The sequence below is a fragment of the Diplodia corticola genome, assembly GCF_001883845.1.
Source record: "Diplodia corticola strain CBS 112549 chromosome Unknown scaffold11, whole genome shotgun sequence".
Taxonomy (NCBI): Eukaryota; Fungi; Ascomycota; class Dothideomycetes; order Botryosphaeriales; family Botryosphaeriaceae; genus Diplodia; species Diplodia corticola.
Genome location: NW_017971490.1, coordinates 239753 through 262178, shown reverse-complemented (window position 1 = coordinate 262178; position 22426 = coordinate 239753). Strand labels below are relative to the sequence as shown.

Here is a 22426-nt window from a genome sequence, read left to right as displayed (position 1 = left end):
TGCGTGGGTACTATGCAAAGTGGCCATGAGCTTGCAGCGTCTTTTCAATGCAATGATTAAGGAGTGGTAGACGTCGTGATACTCGCGGGGCTGGAGAAGGTTTACGTACGTACTTGTTCCTGCATGCTGTGCTGATGGGTTGGCTTTGCGGAGCGAGGCAGAGAACTGTTTTGGATGCCGGCTTGGACGGCGACGTATGTATTACTTGGCTAACCGAAGAGTCTTGAGCTGAGGCATGTTTACTGAAAATGGTTAAGAAGCGCCTTTATTGCTGACTTTGACTTCAGATTCGGACTTTCATTGTGCCCAACATCTCTCCGATGTCCCCCGCTGCTGACACAGCTTCTTCAATATATCAATCTCATCAGGACAATGTAAACGGTGGACTTTGAAATCACGGATTGAGTGCGTAGTGAGAGCGGCTATTGGCGGTGATGACTGCATAAAGAGAAGTGGGAAGTGTGTGTGTATTCTCTAACTGCCCTCCGAAGAGAGGCGGGCAATAACTACTGCTAAACGCTAAGGCGCTAATGTACGGACTAACGCCGCTGCCATTCAAAGCTACAGCCGCTTGGAGACTTGAATAGAAGGCAAAAGGTACCATCAAGAGCATGCTATCTTTGAAAAGCGTGCCCTAATCTAGCTTAGCCGACAAAGGGTATGCACATTAAGAGACAGAGTGCAGTAAGCCACCTTTTCCCGTCGTATAGTTCTCCTTCTCTAGTGAATGTATTCAGGGGCGCATATTAAGCTCCTCGATACGAAAATAATGGACCGGGATTTAATAGTGTTACGAAAGCAGTTGTATGGAAGTTCGGTAGTATCTTCTTTTCAAAAGAAAGTCGCGGACTAACAGACAAGCAGTAGAACCCTCCGTTCTATTTTTTAAAAGAATTAGCGATTGTTGGTCAACACCATCACGTACACGTCAAGGATGATCGTCATCATCAACCCAACAGGGTCTTCTTCAGCAACGTGTTATCATGAACAACAGCCTTGTTGGATACCCCTTTCTTCGTTCATCTATATAAACACCAGGTAGTAGCAGCGTTTAATAGATCATCCAGTCAAACAGCTTTTTCCTGAACCCGGCTGTGATCACCGACTGACAGCGATGCATACGCCAGTGTATCAAGCCATCCTCACTTCCGCTTTTGTCTCTTTCTGGAGCTTGATGGTGACTCCATGGGTGCGATCGTCGGCAGCACCCGGGCGCCTTCACCATTTCCGTAGACTGGGATGAACGCAGCGTCGTATGTGCCACCACCACTGGCGGAGATCTTCTCCATGGGTGAGTTGAGGATATCGGAGCCATCGGAGCCCGGCTGGCGCGTGGTCCTCACCCAGACATCAAATGCCCTCATCCACCACAAACGACGCTCCTGGCTGGAGAGAAACTCCCGAGGTGTCACGACCCCTCATCCACCAGGGACATAGTCCCTGGCTGGAGAGAAACTCCCGAGGTGCCGTGACCTCTCATCCACCAGGAGCGCCGTTCGTGGCTGGAGAAAAACTCCCGAGGTCATTTGATGTCTGGGCGAAGACCGGCCCTCATCCACTAGATCAGACGATCCAGCTGGAGTAAACCTCCCAAGGGCCGCACTTGTTGACCACATGGCCAGTCCAGTCGGCGGACATAAGGCCCATAGCGGTCGTTGCCAAGAGTGCCGCCATAGCCACCCTGGTCGTAAGACTGGCGCGGGGGCGGACGGCGGTTTTGGTGGGCGCTGTAAGCCATGTCGAGCAGCACGACTTGCACCATTCTTGGAGAAGACAGATCTCGCAGTTGTTCTTTGGGTCTCCGTTGGTCTCATGCTTCTTGTCGGTGAAGTACATGAAAAAGGTTGAACTCAATGAGTTCTGCTATTGAAGTGAGGGGGCCTCAATCGTGTCGGGTGACCCTGCTTCCATTGCCGTGTTCGTGTTGATCTTCACTTTGCGCGCGCTCGGTGCTCATTGCGCAGCTGTCTCCGCGTGCTAATCGAGACCAGCATCGTTGTAAGCGCTGCGAACGGGTCACTCGCCATACGGGCACACCCGGCTGTGAAGAGGTGCAAGGTGCCGAAGAGTGTAGTACAGGTAGCCTATGGTGCTCACTGGAGAGGCACATGCAACCGGCCCAACATTAGCTTCTTGTGTTGGCTCATGACCTCCCTGGTGGTTTGTTGGATATCTCAAGCGCAGGAGCAACGATCTCACTCGCTGTTCGGGATTTGCAGTGCAGAGTCTTGTGTGCACCAAGCTTTGTCGGGGAGAGGAGGTGTGTTGTCGGGCTCTGTAAAGACAGGGTTGGTTGCTGAGCTTTCGTCGGGCGCTTGAGTTTGTACGCCATGTGAGCTTTGCGCGACGGTATTGTGAGTGCGCAGTCGAGACCGAACCGTGTGTGGTATGCGGATGATGCAGACAACTGGAGCGTTGTTTGAGCTGGCGCGCCACTTGAGCTTTCGTCCTGTGTCACTCCCCTTCGGCCTTAGCGCCGGATGTCGCAAGGCAGTCACCGGAGTAATCCGCCGGCTGGGGGTGTTTGAAAGTGCCGGAGTTTGAGGGAGTGTTGGCAGATAGTGTCTCCAGGAGGAGACAAAAGCGCTGCCCTCTCACAGTCGGTGCCCATTGCTTTGTCCTTTACGAGTGAAGAGGCTCTTCACTCTGAGATCTTGGGTCGCTGTCTTTTGGTAGTGTACCTGATACTTGGCACTGAGACGATAGCCCGGCGTGGTGAGATGGGAAACCATCCGCCCTGCTCTTGCAAGAGGACAATGGCTGCGCAGAGGCAGGCATTCGAGGTTGAGGTTGGCAGCTGCAATGAGCGAATGACCGACTCGGAGCTTGAGCTGATTGTCTTCTGTCACACTGTGTGGGTGATGTTAGGCTGAGATTTGTTGGAGCTGTCACGCGGCGACGGAGGGCCAGATCACAAACGTCACAGGTTTTTCGCGGTGCGCGGCTTACCGCTCAAAGATCTTGCTTGAAGAGCCAGCTAGAACAGCGCAAAGCTTGTAGCTTGGCTCATGATGCGTGCCGAGATGAGAGCACAGCTGTCAAACGTTGCGGCGAGCTTGGAAGAGGGTGGGCGAGTGAGGAGTGCAAGGATGATAGCATAGGAAGAAGGTGATGTTTTGTGTAGGGTGGGACAATCGCGGGTGGAGTGGATAAGCAAACGGCGCGCCGGTGCCGGGTTTGCATCAAATTCGGCAGGACCGCGCTAAGCAAGCCTTGTAGCAGTTTCTGGAAGCTGCTGGACCACCATGTCCTCCGACCTAAGCCCTGCTTCCATGCCCGTCGCAGCTCTTTATGCTCTTCCCTACCTCTCAACCCCCAGGTTCATCCGCACAAATCATCGCTCTGCATGCGCCTTATCTAGCCTCCTGAGCCCATCCTTTGTCCGGTAAGTCGCTCCATGCAGTGATGAACAGAGCATACTCCTCGTTAGACCGAACACGATTCTGGACATGGTAACTGATTTTGGCAGTCTCTCTGTTCTAGATCTTCCATCCGCTCCCCGCCAGGCAGAAGCGCAAGCGTAATCGGCAACGCTTGTGTCTGCCTCCACATCAACATCTCTTCAGGAGGTCGGCGGTCAGATCGCTGGCTTTTTAGACACAGGTCGATTCCGACGCCATGAGCATCGTGCATGACAAGACAGCATTCGTGGAAAAACCGTGCCCCCCAAGCGCTGGCGAGACGGCTCAGATATGAAGCTACTGCAAAGCTAGTCAGTGCTTAAGGCAGACCTTCAGCCTGATCTGTCTGAACAGGCACGACGGTCCCATATCACCAGTCGTCGGTGTACAAGACTTTTCAATCTGCTTGTCGTCTTTGTAAGCCCACATCACCCTCGATTTTCTCTATTTCGTCTCCGCTAACATGTTTTCGTCTAGTACACCAGCTTCGAGGCCTTTCCCCGGAAAGCCAATGATTCTTCCTGGATTCACGCCACAACAAGCGACGTTCCACGAAGGCACATTTGGAGTGACAAGGGTGTGGCCAACAGCATCGCCTGAGTTCCAACTACAGCAGGGAAAGTTCTACGAGAGCATTCATGGGATGGCAGGTCCGGCGAGCCCCACAGTTACGTGCATGGAAGTCGGAGTTGACCCTGTTCATCGCCCTCATCCTCCGGCCGCCTCTTTATACGCCCAAATTACCTCCTGCTGTCTCATCTGGCCCTGGATGGGTCGATGCAATTCGCCAACATCTTTCCAGATCCCGGGGGGTTTCTTGGCTTTCAGGGGCTCTTTTGCCTTGAAAGTGGCTTGATACTCGTGATATTGGCCGAGCTAAGCTCCGCAGTCAGCCCCGCGTTCTGGGGATGACGGCTGTTGATGACATTGGTATCAGGTCATAATGATGTTGGATAGGGCCTTCAAGCTGGCTATCAGCCATGTCGATGGCGAAAGTCAGCAGTTTGCTCGCAGGCTCCATACCACCGCCACAGAGTACTACAGCAGGCCTTCCATCATTATAAGAAACATGGCGAACCTCCTTCAACCGATCACTGAGGCCCCCCTCACCATCTTCACGGCCATGAACATGCTCACCAGCACCGTCCTCGATGCTAGATCGATGGTCTAGCTCGAAGCCACTTCCATGTCATACCTTGCGAATTGCGATGACTGCGATTGCATGTTCGCACTACACTGAAGGCTGTGGAAGAAGCTTGGCTCGAGGTGTTCATGTCCCTCCCTGCTTTGAAGCCCCTCGGCAATCTACCACGTCCTCAAAGGATGCCAAGTGCGGCAGTGCCAGCCTCCCTGGAGTCGTTATTGCATTTTGCTTTCAGGGCCGTCACAGAAAAGTCGAAGTCACTAGGCATCCCAAAGAATTGAGCATGGACCACAACTGTTCTCCAAGCACTGCAGCTATTCGTATTTCCTTGTTGGTTGCACCGAGCCTCCAGAGTATATAGGCTTGTGCTCCTATAACCGTGGGTAATAAGAAGCCCAACCTGGCCGACGCTATTTACCAGGATCCCAACGTCAAGGCTGCGTCGCGTCGCACCATCAATCTCTCACCAATCAGTGCTTGATCCTCTCTGGTATAGGTACATCAGCCACTCATCTCGGCGACCTTTTTGTTGGCATCACTTTTGGCGAGATCGGACAAAGCATGGGCACAAGAAGCATTTCGACCTGATCATGCCGAACCCGCTATGCTGTAGTACTGGTACATGGTCATCTGTACTTCTAGTACTTCTAGCTGCAACCAAGTTCTGCATCTCGCCAGTACGCACTCTCAGTGCACAAAGTACTAGACCTTCTTCTCAGTGTAAGAAGGTACTGCTGAAGAGACGAGAGGAAATGTAAGCCATTACGGAGCTTGCTGCCACGCCCATGTCAGATGCAATGATGTACAAGACCTCATTGCTTTCGTATGTCAAGAAGCTGTTAGCTACCCGCTTTCACAGCCGGCGAACGTTGATCGAAAACGCTCACACTCAGGTCAAGCCTATCTCACTTTTCCACCCATCGGTCCGCCGGCTCTGGAAAGGACACAAGGGATCTAAACTTCCCGCGTCCACTGTTTCCTTCTGCTAGATGTCAGAGCCGGAAACAGGAGCAGAATGCAACGCCAAGACTGCGGGTCTCGCTCACAGGCTTTTCCATGACGAAGTGAGAGACCCGTTCAAGCACGAGATGAACGCGAACCGCAGTCCGTCATCTTCGGAAAAAGCTATAATGAGTTACTTTACGCAGCAGGGAAAGCAACTTTTGCAGGTCCGGATATCGGTAGAACGCCTACACTAGTCCATCCTCGCTTGCTGGGGCCAGTGGACAGTGAGGAGCGGGAAGTTTGCCAAGCACGCAGCTCTGATGCAATCAAACAAACCCGCCACCGTAGCTGAACGCGAAGGACGACCGCGTTCGCATTCTCGTCAAGAAAACTGTGTTTATCCTGGAGGTGATGAAGCAATTATACACCTCTGTTAAGATGGAAAACCAGTCATCCAAGCTCGCACACGCGCTTCTTCGTCCGCATTTCGCGAGCCACATCAGCCACCAATCTTCATCCAACTCTCCAAACACCTTACTCTCTACCACTCAACTCAACACAAGCCAGCCACAATGCCTCCCAGAATCTTCATCAAGCATTCCAAGGGCGTCATCTCCGAAGGAGGAAGGCTGGTCTTCATGGACGACTTTAGTGTCCATCTCAGAATGGGGTCGTCGGCGTTCCCGCCTGATGGACAAGACGCAGATGAACAAGTCTGACTTAGCCACCCTCCGTGGTGCAAGATAGCACCCACGTGCCGACACGTATTCTGCGGTTCGGAATCCATTGGAAAAAGGCGGGGCCAAGGACGGGTAGTTTGCTGATTGGCCTGAAGATGCTAAGCCGCCGCTATCTGGGGGCTCTCACCTTGGCACGGGCTCGCCGTTGGTATCGACCTCCCATCATTGGGAGACATGACACATACGAACGAGTCAAGCTATCTAGGGAACAGTTTTGCCAAGCTATCCCAACTTGACAAACGCCGGTGAAGACGCCGGACCGTGGCGGTTCAAGGGCTGGCCGCTGGCGAGCCACGATGTCGCAGAGCACAGTGGACGATGGACACTTTGATATCCAAGGCTGTCCGCAGCATCGACTAGGAAGATGCCGCAAAAGCCGGAATGTTTCACCCAGCCCACGCCGGGCGAGTCGCGCAACGACGCTGACTCGACCAGACCATACATGGACGCGACTGAGACTGCCACGAGATACATATCCCAGCGTCGATCCGCGGATGTCGCCGGAACACCCACCCACATGGCATTTTTCACCCGAGAGGCCATGCCCATCGCATGATTATGCCGCTGCATCGTATCTCCCCTCTCTCGTCACGTTTTCCGACTTCTCGTCACTCCGGCCAGGTTCCCATCTGCGGATATTTTTCCGGTGTGGAACGAAAGACAAGACACGAGTATATACGATCCCACCCGGCGGCGAATGTGAGAAATGGTGGAGAGGACGCCACGGCTCTCTCACCGGCTTCATCGCCAATGAGCGCCGTTCTTGGCGCCTTCATGACCAAGAAGCCTGGCAAGTCGCTTTAGTGTTGTTAGTTGCAAAGCCGCACCGTGGCGTGCCGGCGAGAAAGAGAAGCAGCAGGTGGTGGCTTCCGGAGTTTGCGCAGAGAAGAGTTTCAGGTAGATTTGTAGCTCGGCGTTTTCCGATTTCTATGACTGTCTAGCTTGCGACGAGGGGTTGTTCTAGTGTAGCTGTAGGTCGAGTATTCGCATTGATTTATCCTGCTGCGAAGAAACTGCTGCTTTATTTAGCAACCTGTTAGCCTCAAAGTGCATATCGCGAAAGGTAAAAATGTTGATTAAATGATAGGAAAACGCGGCAGATACTGACCGCCCTCGCCTACTCTGACTACATCGAAGCACAAAGTTCAGTCGAGAAAAATCAAATGTGGAGGACATCTTAAAAGACTTGTTCAATTTTAGAACAAGTTGTAGACGGATTCACCCATGGCTCGTAGTATAATTGCAGACTGTCAAAGCATTGCCTTTGGTGAGTTGAAGAAGAAAAACGATGCCTAGGGGGTTTACGATAGCGACTTACTTCAAGTGGCGACGAAACAAATACTGTATATTCAAAGCGCATGACAATCTTCAACACTCCGGGGCCATATATCGTAGTGACGGTCTATGGGTTAGCTGTCCTGGCTCCGGAATGCAAGGGAAGAGCAACTGAGACCATAACGTCAAATGAGTATTCCCGTCTCTCAACTAATAATCCTTAGTCAGGACAAACATGATAGCCGTAAGGCCTTCATTCCTTCTGAAAAATACATCCGCCCTAATATGGACGCAACACCCACAAAACGCCGGTAATTGAGAGGCTTCTACAACCCAAGTGTCACGTTTTGTTGACCGCTCCCATTCCACGCCCACGCAACCGACCAACATACCAATCTAACTATGGTCCAAACGCCATTAAACCCATCCCCGTGTACAAAGCGCCGCCAATCTAATACAACGCGACAAACAAGCCACCGGTTAACCATTCAAGGCATTTTCCCACAGAGCAACCTCATCACGGGCTCATCATCGACTCAAGACCTATTAGCCTCCTGCCTCCCAAGCTGCCTCTTGAGGGTCTTCATCAACCCCCCGAATTGTATCGGCTTCGTCATGAACACGTCGGCGCCAGCATTCGTGGCTTCGAAGCGTGCCGTGGCGCTGCCTAGGCCGGTGATGACGATGATTTTGACATGGCTAGGACTGCTGGGGGATGGTGAAGAAGAAGGCTTTGTTTTCTTCGAGTCACCCTTCATCGGAGTGGGTGGAGATGGTAGATGAGAGGGCGCCGACGCATGGGCGATCGGGTTTTGCTCATCTGCTTCGGTGAACACCGTATCGGGCGTGAGTTGACCGCTCGGCATGGAAGGGGAGCTGGAGCGACGAGGAGGAGTGTGTGAAGAGGATGTGTGCTGGTCACATTCAAACTCCGACTCCCTGTCCTCGGCCGAAAGCTCAGTTTCCGCTGAAGACTCGGTTTCCACCGGAGAAGGGTTGGGCTCATCGCCCTCCCTCAAGTCCTTGACCGTCTCTCCCGAATCGCTGCTTTTTGAATTCCTATCAAGCGGCGGGGCCCCCTTCTCGTCGCCACCAGCGGTCCTGGCGATGGCTTGCACACCTTCCAATAGGGCAACTTTTCTCTCCCACGCTCGGATTTCTTTCGTCGCTGTTACTCCATCCATGACGGGCATACTCAAGTCCATCAACACAGCTCCCCAGCGGGTTGGGTCCTGTTTGAACAAGTCGAGTGCCTCCAGCCCGTTCGCTGCCGACGTGTGACGCACAAAACCGGCTTTGTTCAGAAAAGCAGCGAGTAGGCGGATGTTGAGCGGATTGTCGTCGACGATGAGAATTTCCTTGGAGGGACAGGTGGACAAAACGGGGGGACAAGGTTTTTCTTTCTTCGGTCGGCCTTCTCGTCGATCGGGAAGAGGACGATAGGGAAGTGGGTGTCGCGGTGGGGAGATCGGGGCAGTTTCTTTTGGAAAGTCTGCTACAGGGCTATCACAGAGTTCGGACGCCGGTGCAAGATAGATTTCTGGTATGATCTCCGCTGGCGCAATTCCGGGGGCTGTAGAAGTGTCCAATCTTATCTTGGGGGACCGTCGACGGGAAGGCGGCGCACGAACAAGTGGGGCGTACGGCACTGGATTAGGTCGCGGCGAGGCTATGATGTCTGGCCGAATTGGAGCGTCTGACTTCGAGTCGAGAAGGGATAGGTATCGTTGAAGGATTCTGGCGAGTTTCGAAGGACCGCAACTAGTAAAGTGTAAGATTAGCCAGCATTGTAGCTCGGAATGTATGGCTTACGGCTGAGTGACGACGTCGATCAATCCGTTTGTAACCCTCGGATCTGCTCTCAACGTCGCAGCCTCCAAACCGTCCATGGCCACCACTATGGAAACGCCTTGTCGAGCTCTGATTTTGAACATTGAGTTGAAGCTGGGCGAAGGATACATTACCAACTGACTGCCGTCCGTGTTCAAGTCATCCAGGGTTGTGATTTTGATGCCGAACCATGTTTGCAGGGTCTCGGTCAGGGATGCATGAAATTGGACTTCGGTATCGCACGAGAGCTTGTGGGTTTCGTCGTCTTCAGGGACGATGGTCCTCGCGACCGCAATGTGCATACCGGCTGTCTGAGCTGCAACTGCTGAGGCGAAGTCGTCAACCATTTCTTCACATTTGTAAAGGTTCATGTGGATCTTGACGACGGTGCCGCCACCAACCTTGCTCTGTACTGATATGTCTCCACCAATGCTGCGTACAAGGCGCTGCACGATGCTCATGCCAAGGCCGGTGCCGCTTGAGAAAGAATTTTCCTGCGAGAATGCTTTGAATAGACCATCTTGGAGATACTGTAATGACATGCCGGAGCCAGAGTCGGCAACAGTCAAGGTGACCCTGCTCAAACTTTCATTTAGGTCGGTGGCGGACAGTGATACTCGCACAAATCCAGCGTCGGTAAATCTCAGGGCATTGCCGAATACGTTCATAAGGATGCGCCGCCAGATTCCGGGTTGTACTGCAAAGGTCCAGCAAGGACCGGCTGGAAGATCAAAGATGACACGCACAGCCTTTCGTAAAGGTCGCTCTGTTCTTGGTGATGTGGGGCTGGTAGTGTTTGAAAGGAAGGAGTCGTCCTCGATAGCGGATTGCCGTGATGCAATGTTGTACGACTGTCCAGCAAACACGGCCTCAACTGTCTCCTCAGTAAGGTTGCGAATATTGGTTGGCGGATTCGAGTTGAATGCAGGGAGCGGAGCTCGCGGGTGCCTCCAGCGCCCACCTGCGTACTCGTTAATTTTGGAGTACTCGAGCACGTTCTCGACGGTATCGAGAAGTGTTCGACCGCACATGGAGATGGAATTGACGATGCTGGTTTGAAAGACATCCAGGCGCATGTCCAGCAGATACTCTACGCCACCGAGGATACCGTGGAGCGGAGAGCGAAGCTCGTGGGACATTGATTCGATGAAGGACGTCTTGGCTTTATCCACAGCAACAGTGTCGATCCGGCCAAGCTCAGTCATGATGCTGTTGCCAAAGGCGCGTAGGTAGAGCAGATCGGAACCATGAGACAGCTGCCTGTTTGGATCCGAGGTCCAGCAAAGGCATCCAGCAAACCACCGCTGGCGTTCGTAATCCCACAGCGGTATGATGGCGGCACTGCGAGCATTGTAGGCAACGTCCATGATGGCCTCGACGGCGGTACTACGGCGCATCTGCCCTTTACTGGTGTGTCTCATTGGCGTATTGTCGGCTGCTTGCCTCTCCATGTTGAAGATCTTGCCGTTCGGGTGCCTTTTCAGCAGTCGGCGGAGAGAATCTTCTGTCAAGCGCAGGTAATCCTTCCTGGCTATAGAGCCGTGTCTGCTTGAGCGAGCTGCATCAGCAAAGCCAAGTATCCTGCAAGTAGACTGGCGAGAAAGTCCGTAAGATGAGGCGGTAGATCCAGACGACTCCTCTACAATGATGGCCGGGCTGTTGGAGGCAGCATCATCGCCGCTCTCATCGGTTGTGGGCGAGGGTGGGGCCTCTGCGTTAGCCATTGAAGCATCAAAGAAAATGACGCCGTCGAGGTCGCTGGACTGTCGCATGATGTGAGCAGCGCGAGCAAACATGCGTTTGGTGCCGGGTGAGAGGAGGTCGTCGTGCGAGAAGGACGTGTCGGCGGGGCCCTCGTCTTCCTGCGATGCATCCGCAGGAGATTCGGCGGCCTTGTGAGGTGAATGGTGCGATGTACTGTTGGGCGAGCCAGAGACGGGACTTTGTGGAACATCGAGGTCCTGGCTGGCCTGAAGGTCGGCCGCACCGGTCACAAAGGAATTTAGGCCGCGGATCATCTGCTCTGCCTTGCGATTGGTATCCTGAGCGCGAGCAGCACTGAGGTAGGACACAACAGTGGCAGCCATGTCCTGCATGAAAAGCAGCTCATGGTCTCCAAGGCCATGTCGCGGGGCGTCGTCAATGATGCAATAGACACCAATGGCGGGGCCTTGGGGGCTCTTCAGCGGCACGCCCGCATAGAAGCGAAAATCAGGAGCGGTAGTGGCGAAGGGAAGGTCAGTAAAGCGGGAATCCAGCTGCGTGTCCTCGATGACCAGGGCATCGGTTGCCAGAGCGCACTGGCAAGCACCGAAAGCACGAGGGATGATGGCGCAGCCCAGCCAGAGGGGGTCGGGCGCACGGCGGACAGACGGGTTGCCCAAGGGAACGGTCTTGGTGGCCTCGGCAAGCACAAACTGCGACTGGCTGTCGATCAGAGAGATGAAGGCGCGCTTTGCGTTGAGGCGATGGACACCGAGCTGGGCGAAGGCGGAGAGAGCGGCATCGCTGGACGGGCGAGGGTCCAGTTCGGGGGCCAGCAGGCGATCGGCGGCGGCGTCCAGCGATGGGCGCAGATCTGGGAGGCGCAGAGAGGGCGGATAGTAGCTGGGAACGAGTTAGGTGGGCGCAGCAAGGAGAGTCTGACAGAGTCGCACGAGAAGACATGGCGTTCCCGCGCGCGCTCGGCGAGGAGAGCGGCCCTGGCCTGGTCGGTGGTTGTCATTGCGGCCGGGCAAGATGCAGAGTCGCGAGGTGAGAAGAGAAGCGGCGCTGTCGCTGGTGTGGCAAGCGATGGGGCGCCCTGTCACTATCACGCTACTTGGGCGTGGCGCGGTGCACCAAGTGGCCGGGCTGGACCCGGGCAACGGCTGCAGGCCGGGGGCCTAGATCGCTCTACAATCCGGCTACCACAGCCGCACTTTAGCTGATGAGCTTCTGGCGCTCCCCGCAGTTTGCATCCAGAACCTAGTTTGCGTGAAACACGGAATATACTCCGAGCCGGTTTGCGCCCCGTACCAGCAGGCTGCTGCCTGCCGCAGATCGCACTGCTGCAAGGGCCACGTTGCTCGTCCTCCAGGTCGATCCTTCGCCGTCCGCTCGCTACCGACCCTGCGCCCGTCCAAACCACGCCATTCATGCTGCGTCGGCCGGCGAGGATTCGGACGGTCGACCCCTCAGCTACCTTTGTTTCGCTGCTCGTCCGTCATCGCCTCCATTTCCGATGAGTGAAAGGCGCTTTGCGAACTTGCGCACTGTACGCAAGCATGCAGCTGTGGCCTGCCTTCTCCACGCAATCTTGGCCTCATCCGCGCTGCGCTTGCAACAGAGAGAAGATGCAAAGTGAGGACCAACACCAAAGAAAATCCCAAGTCCGCTGCTCTTCCTCAAAAACCGGCACAAGGCCAGTTGAATGACGAAAAGACAGAGTTGTTCGCATCAGCCCGAGACAGTGCAATACGGGCGACACTGTGACCAGTGACATAAGCTAAGCTCAGCGGCTACCGATCCGGTTCTAAAGACAAGCAAAGTAGTAAACCCCCGTAGGGGCGTTCTAGAGATTAAACTAAAAAGAACTTTTACTACACGGGATCTAAGCCAAAAGGCAAAGAGAGCTGAAGAAGAAAAGAGGAAAGGGAGCCTGGCCGGGGCACGAAGAGCTTTTTATGAGTCGCCCGGCGGATGTAATAATCCGGGTCAGCTGCGCCTGGAGGCAGTAGTTGCCAGGGCAGCCGCTCCCGCTAAGCCCAAAGCGGCCGGAGTGATCGCACGGGAGCTTCATCACTGGCGCAAAACTGCGTCACCGGGCACTCGGTGGGGCACACAACACGCTGTCTGGGCAGGCGCGACGCAGCCCAGCCCAGGCAAGCAGCCTTGCACCGGCTCGTGAGCTCCTGCTGGGACCAGAGCGCAGCCTCCATGCCCGACTGCTCAAGACCCAGGCAGCCTCCAACAACATCTCACGCCCGTGGCCTACCGTTTACCATAGCGGATGCGCATTTTGTCGTTGGCGCCGAGTAGTGAAGGCAGATCTACGCCTACTTCTTCACCTTCTTCTTCTGTTTGATCCGCGTTCGCATGCCATCTCATGAACCCCGAGGTGGCCATCGCAGGGGCATCATCGGATCGCTTAACGCGGCTTCCATCTGCCTGCCACGTTCCGGAACAGGCTTTGCGTCGCCAGTCGATACCGCGCAGCTGCCCTTGTCTTCTGCTCGTCTTCCCGCTAACATCTTCGAAACCTGGATAAAATCTCATCATGGCCGCGCGACAGAAGTAGACGGCATATAGTGAAGTCATGGAGTGGCTGTCTCGGTGCATAAGTCCCTCGGTGCATCAGAGCCACAGAGATGTCGCAAGATACGGGCAATATCTAGGCAGCTCCCTTAGAAGTTGGCGCAATGAGGTTTCAAGATTATTGAGATGACTGCTCCTTTCCTACTGGCCGGGCAGCAAGCGCGATGTGGCGAGCCATTGCAGTGCAGCCGGGCGGCGGGCCCTAAACTAGCTCATCCGCAAACCGAATCAGCCAACACTGTCTGCGCCACAACCTCATCTTGCAACATCCTACAAGTGGATTCAGTTTCCTCAAAGCCGAAGCTTAAACTACCTAGCGCTGCAGTCACCTCGGACTCACGGCTGTAAACGACCCTGCAACGGCAAATTCTGACCGCGGGCGGTGCTGATCTGACAGATTCCCCCCCAAGAGCACCGATTTCTTGATCCGGAGACGCCTTGTGACTCTGCTGCAGCTGCTGACATTTTACCTTAGGTGGTCATCGGCGGGCGCTGCTCCTCCTATCTGCGCGTCCGACAGCCCAGTTTCCCCGTCATCTTTTCGAACCTCGCCTCGTCGTTACACTGCTATCCTTACCTTTCGACCGCAACCTTACAGTCTCGCAGGCATCCGCGTGAGCTTGATCGCTCTTCTCTCGGCTTAATCGTGCTCCTAGGATGACGACCGCGCCAGCTTGACATTCCATGTGCTGTTCGCCGCCACACAATTCCCACTGCTCGGTATTTCGCTCCAACACCCTTTCCGGTGTATGTGCCTCGGAAATAGGTTTTCTTAGCGGCTATCTAGTGGAAGTGCTGATCGAGCATCTCTAGAGCGACCCTGTGCATGCAATCCGCATCTTACACCTCGTTCATCACCGTAGCTCGGCAATCGCTGCTCATACCGTCGCGCCGTTCATCGGGACATCTCCGCTGCCTATACAAGCATACCCTGATACGACCATCCCTGAGCGCGAAACTGTCAAGCAGGTGTTCCTCGCGCGACGTGCGATCAACGTTTTGGGGTGGTTTGATCGCTTCTTGGCATGTTTGCAAGCTTTCTTCATGAAGCTTTGGAATAATCGAGCGTATATCCTTGGTCTTATTGCCAGGAGTGTCTTGCCGACCGCTACTTGTAGATGCTCAGAAGAGCTTGGTACGGTACGAGCTTGAGGCTTCGTGGCTGGCTGGATGTGGTCTGAGAAGCGGCAGTGCGGAGCCAATACCTTGCTATGAGTGCTGCGTCCAAGATCAAATGAGGCCGGTGTGAGAGCTCGTGTTGTCCAGTTTGAGGGCACGAACCACCTAGTTGGCTCTTGATCCGTCTCAGGCTCAAGACAGGCAATGAGGACCTGCATATATACAGCTGCAAAGAGCAGACAGAAAGAACGAAATGGGGCCATACTCTCTCAAACATGCCTTCTCAATTTCTGGTCGGATCCCTGATGTATTAAGACCGAGCTGCGGCTGATTGCGCTTGGCTGTGTGTCAGCCGAAACTGCTGTACCCTTAAGCTGGCCGGTTGCTACATTGGGTTTAGTGCGCCGGCTCGCTTTGGAAATGCGCTTCCCACGCTTGCCCGAGCTGCCTCTTCCCTTGACCTTCCCATCCAACTCGAGCGTTTCCTTCCCACCGCACATGCTCAAGAGCCGTCCATGAAATTTGCTTCGGGTGGGAATCGTTCCCGACTTGCTGCCTCTCGCATGACCAGAGCTTCTGGCTTCCACCATGTCAACTTCGGTGAATATCTCTGCTATCCCTCCTGCTCACCGTCGCTATTGCTAACTCCTTCGGTATGGACAGGATCCAGACATTTCTCGTTTGCCCACGTTCCCAATGGGATTTGCTGCGCTCAGATTTTCCCGCAACACGTGTGAACTCTTCGAACATATATAATAGCGACGGCTGTACAGCGTATTGGGATTCCCTACAGTAGGTTTCAGTTCGGAAATTGGTAATGTCAAGGCTAAAAGTGCCTTCGCGCAAGAGGTGGTTGCGCAAGTCATTGCAAGACCGCTGTAAAGCGAAAACTCATCCCTTCTATGGCGCTTCCTCCACGACTTCGGCCGCTAAAAGTGACAGCACGCTCCGTTATCCTACGCACAGCTGAGGCCCATGCTCTACGGTACTCAGGGGAGCTCAGCCCAATCAGATCTTCCCTATTGACCGTCGCCACCCGAGAGTGGAGACTTGTGCCATCTTGCTTTTCGCAACACTCCTCCTCCCTACATAACACGCTGACGCTGGTATCAGTGGTGTAGAAGCCTGAGGTTTAAAGCTTATCATCGCCTACGCTAGGCTCCCCCGCCGCTGCGACGCACTGCTCGATCGAGATCGTTTTCCCCAGACGCCCGCCCCTCAGCGTGAACGCACCATACCGCCCGTGCTCTTACCCACTCCAGCCGTGGCTACACAACTTGCAAAGATGGAACAGCGCTGGATAGGTACCGTTACATTTCCGGAGTCATTGATGTGTGGAGCAAGGGTGTCGGAACGACAGCTTTGACAACCGAGTAGCGTGTTCCGGTCCCATGATGGCACGATACGCTACGAGCAAAGCTACGGACCGCCCGACACGAGGTTACTGGAAATGGGTCTACGCAATTTGTGGAAGAAGGTGCAGTTGAAAATACAACCACGGTACACCTGGCGGCTACGGTCGAGCGCGACATCAATTCCGCCCCATAGCTGCGGGGGTAAAACAATGGCATGGAGGATGCGTTGAGAGCGGGTTCAATTAATGTAGAGTAGAAGAGTGCGATACTTTCAGAGGATACTTTCAGGACTTGGATGGCAGACGAGTGTTATGAGTGATCGTTTTTGCATAGTTCTTCTTGCTGAGGTTGCCCCCTACCTGGACGTCAGGATCACGCAAGGCTTCTTGCTGCATGAAAGCCACGTCTAACGCTTCAAACGCGGCTCATGTTCAAAACGCATGCTATCGCCAGATTGCTAGTGCGGGCTCTCAAGTTGAACGGCTGTATACTTCTCGGATTCTTTGTAAAACTGCTCCGCGGTTGCCTCGCACTCCATTCGCGGGGTACCTGTTCCATCTTCGGCCGAGGGATCCGTAGTCCCTGCCATAGATATGACGACACTAGGTGGCGTGACCGCGCTACTCGCTGCTGCCTGGCTGCAGATGGCAGGTACGTTCACTCCTCAAAACCTTTCCAGCCGCCCAACCTGCCACCTTTCTTCTTCACTCCACTCCACGCCTCCAGAAGAATTTTCTCTGTTGTTACGGCCATACTCCCCCTCAGTATTCTTACTGCTATTGTTAGTTTGACATACTGTGAGTTCCTTGCCTCAGTCTCAACCATCCTTCCAAGCACGCGGCTAACAGCGTGCAACACCAGTATCCTCCCCCTCAGTCTGAGAGCAACAGACCAGGGGCACCTGCCCGAAAATCATCGGGTGGGCGAGTGCGCCCATGGTAGTGAATACCACAAGCCCACCGCCGTGAGTCCAGTCCTTCACCTTGTTTCCAATCCCATCATCTGAAGCTTTTACTAACCGTTGGTCGTTTTACAGTCCAAGACGGACGCCACTCCTCCAATCCACGCCTGACCCTGGCCCCGTCCTTTCACCTCAGGGGCTGGGGTCAACGGCGATCCTCTCCACCAAGCCGGCCCCACCATGGGTCAAACATTTCTGGGTGGAGGGTGTACACAACTCCAGGTATGTGAGCTTCAATTACTGAACTATGTGGAGCTCTAACACTCGAACCAGAGAGCGAGCGCATGACGGGCATCCAAACGATGCCGCCGGCCGCCATAAACCATGGCGGACTGCCAATCTCGGGTCGAGTGCACTCCAGCAACCGGTTTGGCCTCCGTCCGCCGCAGTTTGGTCAGAGCGTATCCAACACTTTCTGCCTCTCCTGGACCTTCCCGCCGTGAATGTCCGTCTGATCGTTCCCCCAAACGCTGGCCAGAGCGTATCCAACACAGTGTTGGACCTTTGGATCCATCCGATCCCCCAGAAACGCCTGCCATCGATCGCCGAAGTGCTCCAGCGCCTGCCGGAGCTGGCCAGTGATGTGAGTGCCAACAACGAGCTTCCGAGTCTGTCCAGCTGCTAACAGGATGTAGGACTCTTGCACTCAAGCCCGCTTGCCCGTGGCCTGGCGCGGCTCGCGAGCCTTGCTCGCGAATACCATGAAGAGAACCAAACATGTCTGTCGAACTGCACCACACCCGTGGCCTGGCCCTTGAGCATCAGCAGACACGGCACTTTTACCTGCCACCCTCGGGTCTCATGGTGGAGTGTGAGACGGTGATCGCAGACGGTCACAGGCGGAAGCTGGTGGATGTGGATGGTTCATTGTACGCTGCTGCTATCTGGTGTTTATATACACGAACGAATGAAGGGGCAGCAATCGTAGCAAGGGGAATCAAGGGAAGTGATCAATATAATACTTTGATGGAAACAAGTCAAGGAAACTCCTACCTCCTTTTCGTACCTGTGAATCGAGATCAGAGAGGTACTACCTTACTGTCTAACCAATGACACTAGTACTATCGAAAGCACAGCCTCATACGTGAGTTGGAGATCGGCTCATGTGCCAGAGAGCGGATTCCCTCTAGGAGCCAATTTCATGACTTAACCGACGCCAGTAAAGACGCATTCCACGCCCCCAGTAGCATTCAAAACGTCTCCCCCGAACATATGTATGCATCTCTCCCATTTCTCAATCTACATCCTCGTTCCTTCGATGCAATGACTTTTCCGGAACTTGCCTTGGAAGCACCTGAGCTCTGCTCAGGTTTTTGGACACAGTGTCGCCTGTACTGCACAGTGCACTTCCTTGGGCTGATGTGAGCCCGAGTATCCTTTTCTTTTCTTCCTGCTCGTGTGATCCGCCTTGACTAGGTGCTGAGGTTGGTTAACAGCAATGCTGCGGTGATACAGCTGGGTTACGCACGCTCTTCCCTTCCTACGGCCGCAGGTAATATCTCCTGATTAAAAATCAGCAGAATGACTTGGCTAAGAACATGTGAATCTCCAGCGCGATATTCGGCATTGGTGTTGGCGCGCTTTCTTCCTACGACTGCTGGTGGCCCGCTCGCACCGCCTGGGGCAAACTCACTTGCAGTAGTCTGTCCGACTTCACCCTCGATTGGCGCCATCTCACGGCCCGCGCTTCCAAGTGATGCCTCCTAGCCACTGCACATGATTGCGACCCGCAAAATCCGTGCAGTCCAAGCATTATGAGTATGTGATGGCACGGGTGGCGGCGCGACCACGGCGCAGCGGACAGGCGCTCAACCATGACAGGAGGGTTGCCGGGCAGGGCTTCTGCGGTTCAGATCCGATAGAGAAAGCTGTTATGGCATATGTGCTCTCGACGTCTGCCACCAGGCGGGTTAGCTGCCTTCCATTGTGTAGCCCATCGCGTGAAGCAAACCCTGTCCTAAGCAGCGCGTCGCCACGACCCTAGCCTTCCTCTCCACCGCCGTCGGCCGACCGGTTTGCTGTGCTTGTCAGCAAACTTTTCCTGTGTTCTACACCACCAGGACCGGCTTCGCATCCTCCAAATGTTTGTCCCTGGTTGCGAGGCCGGGCATCATGGTGTACGTGCGTAGGGTGGCGCTGCTCTCTGGAAGCTCCAGCAGGAGGCTCTGCAGTGTGCGACGAAGGATGGCGCAGGACTCTTGTTTCAAATCCAGTGTGTGCGGTCCAGATATGAAAAGAGGTCGTTATCTGCGGCGGCAATGTGGAGATGGCTTGCATTGCGGGGCGGCGGGGCCGGGGAACGATGCGCTTTCGTGCATGCGGCGGGCGGCTGGGCATTTGGAGGCTACAGGCGGCGTTCATGCTTCCATCTGGAAGTATCTGTAGTAGTTAGCAGAGGCATCCTGACCCTTAACGAGGTGAAAGTCATAGGGGATACGTCTCTGCGAGCCGGTATCGAAAAGATTTCGGCCCTTGAGTGACAGTATCTTCTGTTTCCTGTGCTGATGCGCGCTCTGGTCTGCTTGGTCTTCGGTGTGGTTCTTGGGGACGGTCCGTGTGTTGACTCGGAGCGCGTGTGAAATGGGTGCGTGCTGCGAATTACCACCTACGGGAGTCGCTTGGAGCCCTGACTACCGCCGGCACTCCATACCCATGCCTGCAGCACTCCTGGCACCTCAGCCCCGAACTCTGCCTCGAGCAACTTTCCTGACGCTCCCTGAATCACGCCTTTCGGGGCTCCTCGCAACAAGCGCCGGTACCCGCCGATAAAGCCGCCGTCATCTACCAAGACCTCAACCTGGCATGGCTGTCTCTCGTCTTGACAGGCCATGCGCTCAACGCACCACAACGGTGGGTCACAAAGGGTCAGCAGAGCTTGGTACATATGGAACAACCCGGTCAGTCTCATCTTTCTTCCAGTATATCGACACAGGTGCACGATCCAGCTTGATTGGTCGGACGAAATGACGAGCACCAGGTCTCTTCCCACTCCTCACTTTCGCTAGTCCATCCTTTCCTGATCCGTTTTCTCGTACGATGGCCCTCCGAAGTCCGTTGAATACCAGCCACCCAACGAACGCTGTCCGCCGACCATCGCCGCCCAGCAAATCATACAAACCAGCGTGGCAGGGATTTCTCCGCCTCCGTTTTTCAGCCGCCACTAGATCGACCAGGCTTACGACCTCATTCTCGGCGGTTGGATTGTACACAGCCTCATGGACTGTCATTCTCCCGGGAGGTGGTGACACGTTGGCCGACCATGTGCCCCATCTGAATACTCTCCAACAAGCCTGTCACTATCGACCACCTACAGACGCGGGACAGCCACATCAGGCGGACTCCTCGATTTCACAGGCCATAAAAGCCTCTCCAGCGGCTGATGGTCTCAAGGCAGTGTCCTGTGCTCTGCACCGTGCGGTCAGTATGGAAGGTGGAGCAGGATGTCCCTTTTTAACCCGGTATAATACCTCGATGACGTGTTACCTTAGGTTTCCCAAGCCAGCTGGGGTGGTAGCTACTCGCCTTTCCTCCTCCCCTTGTAGGCTGTTCCGTCAAGCGATACCATCAGCCATTACAGTCGAGTGGCAGTGACAGCTGCAATGATGGACACTATACCGGAGAAGGGAAGAGAACACGGCAATCGCGGCTGCTGCGGATAGAGAGAGCTTTTCAGCCAGCAGCTCCAGAGGAAAGGTTCACACTCGTAGCTATGGTTTGATACAGCTATCTCAGCCAAGGTAAGGGCTTGAAAGGCGGACTACAATGACTGAAAGGTTTGCGCCGGGAATCAGTGAAATGCCGATTTTGCACCCCCGCAACTAGGTGCATCGGCTTGATGTAAAACAGAGCGCCTCCCTCTGGCCTTTCTACCTTAAACATGCATTGCCCCGCATAAGCGCGCTGGCTCCACACAGTCCATAAAAAATTTGCTCAAACAGTCCTCGGTGTGGATTCCGTCTACCGTAGTTGTGACGCGGCTGCATTAAGCTACTTGTCAAAGAGTTAGCCTGCAGCAAGCCGGCACACCGGGACCATGCAATCACCGTTGGTTGACAGCTACCGCACCGTTGTGGTGCCTATCGCAAAGGGCGGGCGCGCTAAGCTGTAGGCTTCCGCCCCCCACCCCAGTGCTTTGTCCCTCCCATACCCTGTCGTCCCCTCCCCAAGACAGCACTACTAACCTACGACTGCACGAAGCACCGCCTTCTCAAAACGCCTTTCGCCCGTACCATGTGCGCACTTTCCGCCACTTGCGGAGCGTTCTTGACCTGATCGAGTTGACTCGGCAGTTGCAGGAGCCTTCCGCTTCAGTGCCGCCGTCGGTGAGTATGCCACTTTGGCAATTTAGCTTAATCACGATCGCTGACAGCGTGCGCTGCGGGCAGGTACATACGAGTCATGGCTCGCTCGATCTTAGACCCGATTGCTCCTTGGCCTTCCAGACGTCTCCTCCGCAGACCCGCCTCCTCTGCTAGATCCCTACACAGCCAGAGGATACCTGTAGCAGCATGGTCCTTCTCGTCACCACAGGTATCCATGGCTGCCTCAGATGATACTACGGGCGGAACGTCAAGGATCTTGTGACATTCCACCTGCAAGCTTCCCTTCGCCGCTCCTGTCAATACAAACACGGGTGCCTAGAGGACAAAGCAGCACGCAAACGTTGGATCGGAGCAGCAAGGCTTGCAGATTGTGCCAGAAGCAGGATCAAGTATCCATAATCCCCCAAAAATTTGTCCTCGTTGCCAATTTTACTAAGGTGCTACCAAGTGCATTGATGTAGCCTGGCCGATCTCTTCCTCAGCCCCCAAATCTCAGCAAGACCACAAGTCGAGCCGTGGCTTATTGGTTTCATCTACCCAATCTAACAGCGCGATATCCGCTTTCCGAGACCGACCACACAGGGCAGTAGATACTCGCCTGAGAAGCCGTAGACTGGGACGGTGATGAGAAGGATTATACATGGTATGGCTCGGTACCGTGAATGCAGATATCCGGAGCTGGGGAGTATGAGCGATGCTCTACCCAACAGCACAAAGTACAAGTGCATGATCGCGAATCCTCTCCAAGAGCCAAAGATCCACCAACTCAGCCTAAATACGGACAGCAAAAGAGCATCCTCCTTCCGCGAAGACATCATGTGCTCTCAAAGTTTTGACGAGAAGATAAAACCAGGAATAGCGAGGGTGAAGCTTTCTGATTGATGGCACAACGCTTGCTAATAAGTGGCTGACGCCTATATAGAAACTAACAAGCAACGATGGATAGGGAGCTGTGGAGATAAGACCACGGGATGCTTGATACAATGGTGCAGGGCTCTTATCAATTGTGAAGAGTGATGATCAAGACGGGATAGTCGC

General features: G+C 54.5%; 2 protein-coding genes across 2 annotated transcripts; one reads left to right on the top strand and one right to left on the bottom strand.

The window, feature by feature from the left end:
- Positions 1-8041: 8041 nt before the first annotated feature.
- BKCO1_1100082 (sensor histidine kinase response) lies at positions 8042-12060 on the bottom strand (the record flags this gene model as incomplete). The annotated part of the gene is made up of 3 exons (XM_020270442.1): positions 8042-9266; positions 9318-11942; positions 11993-12060. 3 exons carry the CDS (start codon positions 12058-12060, stop codon positions 8042-8044), a joined length of 3918 nt encoding a protein of 1305 aa, XP_020132784.1.
- Positions 12061-17040: 4980 nt separating this feature from the next.
- On the top strand, positions 17041-17824 carry BKCO1_1100081 (uncharacterized protein; the record flags this gene model as incomplete). The annotated part of the gene is made up of 4 exons (XM_020270441.1): positions 17041-17069; positions 17142-17288; positions 17340-17649; positions 17702-17824. The coding sequence occupies 4 exons, from the start codon at positions 17041-17043 to the stop codon at positions 17822-17824; spliced, it is 609 nt and encodes a 202-aa protein (XP_020132781.1).
- Between the last annotated feature and the right edge of the window lie 4602 nt (positions 17825-22426).